The following is a 7,500-nucleotide window of genomic DNA, read 5'->3' on the forward strand; positions in this document are numbered from 1 at the left end:
ATCATAATCCAGAATTTCGATTTGTAATTTGCACTGGTATTACACTTTTTGCACTGCTCTCAGCCAACCAGGATTTGCCAATTTTAGGATGAGCGGAGTGGACTAAGAGATACAGGACTGGGATTTTCAATGACAGTAATGATAATCCTAACTCTGAATCAAGCGCCGTGTTAAGACCAGAAATATGAAATTTGAGGCAGTAAGAAGAAAGAAGTTAAACATTACTTTTAATTTCAACAAGCCGTTATGAAGTAGCTGCAAAAACAGTTGAGAATTTTCCTTGTTTTTAAGCACATTCTTCATAATTAAAGAGAAAATATTTTAAAACGATGGATGGAAGATTAACATTATTCATGTAAAATTCTGTTGTTGGTTTATTGAAAAAGAAACGACAAACAACTCAAACTTGCTTATATTTTACTAGAAATTCCTGCGAGATGGGAAATTTGGTTCCTTTTTTCTTAACAAACGAAGACTGGCCTTAAACGGAAGTTCGCTGCTTTTCGTTTTATTTACCGATTCGCTTATTAGATGACCACCAACAATAAAACTAACACAAGACTAACATCATCGTCATGAATGACGTAATCGCCTTCGTCACCATCGTCATCACCATCGAAGTAATCACTTTCGTCATCCACGTAATCACTCTCGTCATCATCACCATTGACGTAATCACCTTCGTCATTAGCATCGACGTTATCACTCTCGTCATAGGCCGGCAGTCGATTTTGAGGATGGAGGAAAACCGGAGTACCCGGAGAAAAACCCTCGGACTCAGATTGAAATCGACTGAAACTCAGCCCACATACGACCCGAGGCCAGAGTTGAACCTGGGTCACAGAGGTGGGAGGCACGGTTGATGACCACTAAACCACCCTGACTCCCCAGATGACGGCAAAGAAATGTACCAAAATGTAAAACGCACGTGCAGAGCGTTTCGTAAGCTTTCTACTGTCGCAGCTATACTAGCAAGAGTAGAGTAAGGCGAACTGACGTAGGGAGGCACGGGCCGTTCACGGATGTATACGATTGTCTTTAATCAATCAAGCAAGCAATCACCGACTATATTTTAACACGATAAGAAAAATCAGTATTGCTGGTGGGGTCGTGTATACAAATAAGAATTGCAAAAAAAAAAAAAGAGCAAACAAACAACAAATGTACAGATTAAAGATTAAGACCAATTAACAATATTTATAAATCAATTTCTCTATTTTTAATAGCTCTTTTCGCGGTTAGTTTTTTTTTCATCTGCATTACAATGTAATCTAACGTGGATGCGAGGCAATTTCGGGTTAAAACTACAAAATAGCCCGAAAATGTCTCACATACATGCTAGATTGCATTGTAATGCAAATAAGAAAAACTATCCGTGAAAAGGGCTATTGTAGCTAAAATGGTTCGAAATTCATCTTGTCAGTGTCGAATTTTGCAAGAGAGCATTTAAATTGTTTCAAGGTTTCAGCCATTGTCTCCCTGGTTGTTAAACTATTACGATGCAATTGCTCCTCTGTAACTGCAGATGGAGTTTCTGAAAATTTTTTAAGCGTATCCTACTCCAGTCGTTTTAGAATTTCACGTGATCTCTTCGTGATCTTACCATCACCATTTATAAAAACCTAGCCTATTTTTACACTCAAGGGTAGACACAGGACCCTATGGTTAGAGCTCTCCGTGGACAAACCATCATACTTCTGCTAAAATCCCGAATAAAGGGAATTCAAACGTTTCCCGCTTATTCATCTTTTGACCATAATTTGAATATAAGGCCAATGGAAAAAGATCATAATCGGGGTATCTTGCTCGGTGCCTTGTCTGTACCTTCCTTCTGGATATATGAGATAAAATTTTATGGCATTTGGCCATCGAAGTTGAGCCTGTCTGCACAGGGTTTTGCTAGTTAGATCTGGCCGCATAAATGCACTCAGCGGAAAATGTCAAGATGTCATATTCGTGTAAACTTGGTGCACGGGCGATGCGTGTATGCACGGGCCTGTCTTGAGTCTTTGGCAAGTGCGAACCTGCCATCTCTAGCTTTGAAGTTAAAAAGCTTACAATTCCATAGCTTTTTGCTAAAGACCAAAAACAAGTACAATTTACCTTGTCTACCCCGCAGGATGTTGCACCAAAACATCCATGCCCCATGCACCTGCATGAGCTATTTTCAGCACAGCGTGAGCCCAGCCGGATACAAAGTAAATTAGTAATCACAGAATGTAGCCCGCAAAAATTGCTTTTCTCAAGTAATGATGAACTACGCAAGGATTATGGGTGGGTTCCATGGATCTCGTGTTTGCAGACTATTAATATGGAAAAAACATCTGTCTGTGACAATATGTAAGCCGCGAGCTCCTGCGCTCTGCCAAAAGGTAGAAAAGCTCGATGCAAGTATTAAATCGTTATTATGTGAATTTTTACCGTTGAGACGAAAATGAAATAAAACATAACCTTTACTTCAATTCTCCTGAAAACGAGGGAAACATAGGAAAAAATAAAAAAAGAGGGAATCTCGAAGTGAATGGAAACATTTTGAGTTTTTTTCCCGCGATTTTCTTTTCCAAAACAGGTTGCTAAGGGAACAGAACCAGCCCGCTTGAACAAATCGAAATTTACATCTCTGGCTTGTTGATTTCATTTTCGCACGCTTCAGTGAATGCAAATGGTTTTGTCGCTTCTTGTCTCGTGAACTTTGACGATTACTCAAGAAATTATTTACAACTGTAAATTGTCGCTTCGACGCAAAAACTAAGATGAGCCGACAGGTTGTTTCGGGAGAAAATTCATTCACGAACGCCAATGGGAAGAAAATTTTCACCAAATATTGGAAACCCAGCGATGAACCGAGGTGAGACTGATGAATCACCTTGTGAAAATAATGATCATTTAACTACTGTTCATCCTTCTCTTTTTCAATTTGTTTTGCTTCGTGGAGAAGCTTGCTTTGTTCTCACTGTTTTTGAGCATAAAAAATTGATGGCCCCTAGGTGCTTCAGCACAAAGTGCGAGGTATTGAACCTAAAGATTTTTAAAAGTTCGTTAATTATGTAAACGCATGATGTTGACGTCAATATTATTGCCCTGCGTGTTTTTGTTCTCATAAACACTAAAGGTCCATGTTTGCACTCAACGCAAATGGATGAAGTGGCACAAAGTTAAAGACGCATAAAAATTGTGAAAGCCAGCCATTGATTAACTGAAGACTTTATAGGATTCGCGTATTTAACATCTCTTGTATTCCAATTCTTTGTCCTACTGACGCCATTGTTATAACCAAACGACTGCCAACGTCTTGCCACGTAATGAAACATACAGCTATTTCGAGAAAGTTTGTCAAGAATAAAGTGCACGCGACAATCCCGAAAGGTAATATGGGATATGATCAATACACAGTTTCTAACGACTGTAGCTGTCGAACCTACTTTTGTTACTTTCCTTCAACACTCGCAAACATATATCAGTGGCCTTCCGTACGATTCTTTTAAATTTCTTTGAAAAACAGTGCGCTTAAAATCACCCAAAATACCCTTTCAGGATTGTCGCGTGCACTTTTTCCGACAACCTTTCTCAAAATAGCTGTATGTGAAAAAGAGAAATCGTTTACTAATTTGTTATCAATGCCTGGCTAAAGGAAGCCAGCATTCATCGGCAGTTTGTGAATACAAATACTCCATACTCTCTACTAGACCATTTGATGGGTTTCTAGGCGCTTTTTATTAAGAGCCTTTTTTCTCAAAATTTGCCACAAAAACGATATATCCCTTTATCTTGTGCAATGTTTTGCGCACCAGCAAAAAAATAAACTTTTCAAACCTGTCACATTGGGTTCAAATTCCCCACCCAACTAATACGTGTCAAATCCCCTTACCAGGGAGATGAAGGTAGTCAAATGCCCGGGGTACGTTTTGTAGCGATTGGCACATTATTTTTGCAAAGAGTAATAAAATCCGTTTTGCAAAACTCCTCCTCACCCTTCTCCCACAGAAATTGAGGAGTGATGTTATATTCCATTCACAAATAGGGCTTTGGTCTTTATCTGCCATGGATTTGGAGGACACTCCTCACGTTATGAAGCCTTCGGAACTGCTCTTGCCGAACAAGGCTACCTAGCTTTCAGTCATGACCACAGTGAGTACCCACCCTTCCCTGGTAACAAAAGGAGGGTACCGGTAATTTGAATTTACAAACAAAGATATGTTTTTCCTGCTCTGAAAATCATGATTAAAACATAAAACAATTTCCTGGACCCGGAGAAGAATCTTTTTTTTTTTTTTTAATTCTCTATTTTCGAATTCCCCATAATACACTTTGTTTGCCCGCCAAATTTTGCATAAACTATTGTTTTCAAATGCTCTTGGGGACACTGCTTATTCCCAAGAGCATTTGAAAACAATGGTTTATTCAAAATTTGGGGGGCAAACAAAGTGCATTATGGGGAATTCGAAAATAGAGTATGGAATATTTTGTTCCGTTCAAGTGCTCAATCAAACTTTTTTAATGTAGCTAATAAAAATGGGTTAAACCGATCGAACGAAAAATTCCATTTTTTAAGGTTTTACTGCACTCTGAGTACAGGAAATTAATCCCAGAAATTAATCTACTTTTTACTGAATCGTTTGACCTTGTTGGGTTAACTTACTCCGTTCATAATTAGTTGCTAGGTCACTCCATCTCTCTTCTTTGTGTGAAATCACTCCACCCCTCTCCTAGAGAAACGTACTAGAGTAGATATACTTTTGGGGCGGGCGGGTCGGTACAATATTCATTTTATAATCTCCCTGTGTAGCTCATCCACTGATAGGGTGGTTTTCAAACAACTCTGGCCAATCGCTTTGGGAGCAAACAGCACGATTAACCAATCAAAATTCTGCAATATATTTCATGATCAATTACATATAAATTGCACAAAGCGCGGGAAATTATTATCGCTATAAGTTTTGCTTTCGATTGGTTGAAAAAAAAGAGCGCGAGATATAATATCCATTTATAGTCAAAAGCCGCTCTATTTTATCATGGCACAATAAGGCCTTAAAATTGCTAAATTATAATTTCTGGACCTACGAAAAAGATTTATTTTTTGTAAATAATGTGTTCAAATTATTTCCTTAGTCGGCCATGGTCACAGTGAAGGAGAGAGAGTACAAGTGGACGACTTTTCCCACTATGTTAGAGATGTTTTCAAGCACATTGATGAAGTCGCTGCAGACAACACAGGAATACCAATATTCATGTTTGGTTACTCGATGGTAGGTAGAATAAAACCTTAAATTACGCCACACACTTCCTACTGTCTCATTGCTCGATTTACTTGCCATCACAGGGCAATATCACAAATATATGCTGTTTTAGTGAAGATCCAATTTTGTAAACATTTCCTGCAAGGAAATACTCTTATATCACTGCACTTCTTTGCTACACCCACAATGCAGGGGTTTCATGTTGACAGAAATCATTTGCTTCTCACCGCTTTCCGCTCAAAGCTTTGTAAAATCCCTGCATAATGGATAACTGTTTTTTGACGTTCTGGTTCTTTTGTACTTCAATGGCGACTTAACGAAATCACAGCTATGCGGTGTTCACTGTTACCACACAGACCAGTTTCAAACGAATATCCCATTTGGGACGAGCAAAGATTGGCACACTATGCAGCTAAAATCGATAAAACATTAAGGTTTCGAATATGACCGAATTTGGTTTTCTTTTCTGACAGGGTGGAACAATAGCAATTCTGTCCGTTTTAAAGCGACCCTCTTTCTTCACGGGAGCAGTTTTTAGCGCGCCAGCCGTCCAACCAGGTCCAGCTAAGATTTCATCATGCCTTGTAAGTATAAAAAAACTGATGATTCCGTTATTTATGGAAGAAGAGTAGCTGTAATGTTATGCAATGTGCCGAATACCCGCTGTGGTATTAGGGAACTTAAGCAACGAGAACGTCACAAATTTGCATATTTAGGCCCCCTCTACACGTATCCGGATATTTTTTTAATCCGCAACTTCTTCTTTGCTTTCCGGATTAAAAAATATTTCCATCCACACGTAGCGTATTCAAATCGAATTTCCCCGTCCACACGAATCCAAAGCGTATCCGGATTCACTCTAGTACTCAGGAGTCCTAAAAAAAAAACAAAGGTGATAGAGCATGCGCCATAAAGCCCTCGGCAGGCATTTTTAGAATAGGCCATTTCCGAGTTCATATCTGCCTCCTCTTCAAAGTGAGTCTAAGTGCGAAGTTTTTGTGATGATAATTAGTTCTACTTTACATATGAATGAAAACTAATTTTCATAAGAAAAACTTCGCACTTAGACTCGCTTTGATGAGGAGGCAGACATGAACTCGGAAATGGTCTATTGATTTCACGGGAAGGAACTGGACTCGATCTTGCTACGTCATCCGGAGAATTTCGTGCCCACATGGTTCCGGATTCATATCGGATTAAAAAATATCCACTCTGGAGAGCGAGTTCAAAAGTTCCGGATTCGCCAGCGAATTCACCGGATACGTGTGGACGGAAAGCGTATCCGGAAAGGAAAAGTTGCGGATTTTGTCTGACAGAGGTTTCATTAAATGCCGGCAATTCGACCGGCTAATCTTGAAGTTATCGCCGCCTACTTTTTTGATAAATCATACTGAGATTTTCACCGTTTCAGTTCGATTCATTTCAATTTATTTTAATCAAATAAAACAACTAAATATCAAGGAACCTTTTGCTGAATGTTCTGTTCCTTTTTGGACGTTGGTATTTTTATGAATTCCTAGTCATTTCCACTCGCTTAAGCTACTCGCCAATGCGATTCTGTGCAGTCCGTCATATTGGATGAATAGAGGCGAAAGACTCGTGCCAAATGTTGCCTCGATCACATTCACTACAGCTTTTCGTTTTTCCACCTGTTGTTTTTTAAGAATGGAAAACAAAACAACAAAGCGCACAGCTGGAGGCAATATTTTGTCGTATTTCAACAAGAGATCGATAGTGCAAAAAAATTGTCCTCTAACTTGGCCACGTGCAGCTACGTGTTAATAAATATTTCTGACTGTTGTTGTTGCCCAGATTGCTGGAAATGCCATTTCCGAGCTCCTAGATTTCAAACTTTTCTGAGGGAGCATGCCCCCAGACCCCCCTTGGGAAAAGGGGCACACCCGCCTATTTCACAAAACCAGCTGTTTACTAAGAAACTTATTGAATTGGATTGCACGCCCAGCACGTGAGTTTTTCACTTTTGTCCATTGCTTTGCCGTCGTTTGCAAAACAATAGCCAAATTTGAGGATTTATTAAGGACGTCAGCACTTGAGGATGAATTGTCATTTTACCCCGTAAATTTTCTCCCCCGTAAATTAAGGACGGTGCCTACTATTGTTATTGCGCATACGTTCTGCGCATCTCGAGACAATTGGATTTCCTATCGGCGGTGCTTATTAATACGGGAATATTTTTGCGCGGTTCAAAACTATTCGGATAAAGCAGAACTTAGCAAGTGCTCTTGGTATCCAAAAAAAAAAA

General features: G+C 39.3%; 2 protein-coding genes across 5 annotated transcripts in view; both read left to right on the forward strand.

Moving 5' to 3' along the window:
- The window catches only part of LOC138056996 (monoglyceride lipase-like), a 10,295-nt gene extending 9,890 nt beyond the window's left edge, over positions 1 to 405 (forward strand). For all 3 annotated transcript variants that reach the window (XM_068903002.1, XM_068903005.1, XM_068903004.1), the window contains one exon: positions 1 to 405. This exon is cut by the window's left edge. The gene's annotated coding sequence lies outside the window, so the exon portion shown is untranslated.
- A 2,195-nt stretch (positions 406 to 2,600) lies between these two features.
- LOC138057003 (monoglyceride lipase-like) overlaps positions 2,601 to 7,500 on the forward strand; it is a 10,739-nt gene continuing 5,839 nt past the window's right edge. The window contains exons 1-4 of one of the 2 annotated variants that reach the window (XM_068903012.1): positions 2,601 to 2,848; positions 4,022 to 4,128; positions 5,110 to 5,246; positions 5,711 to 5,821. In XM_068903012.1, the coding sequence (XP_068759113.1) occupies positions 2,754 to 2,848; positions 4,022 to 4,128; positions 5,110 to 5,246; positions 5,711 to 5,821 (450 nt within the window). In that variant the 5' untranslated portion in view covers positions 2,601 to 2,753. The remainder of the gene's footprint in view (positions 2,849 to 4,021; positions 4,129 to 5,109; positions 5,247 to 5,710; positions 5,822 to 7,500) is intronic. The other variant, XM_068903011.1, reaches the window with a different exon arrangement.

This window comes from Montipora capricornis, chromosome 7 (genome assembly GCF_036669925.1).
Source record: "Montipora capricornis isolate CH-2021 chromosome 7, ASM3666992v2, whole genome shotgun sequence".
Lineage (NCBI taxonomy): Eukaryota > Metazoa > Cnidaria > Anthozoa > Scleractinia > Acroporidae > Montipora > Montipora capricornis.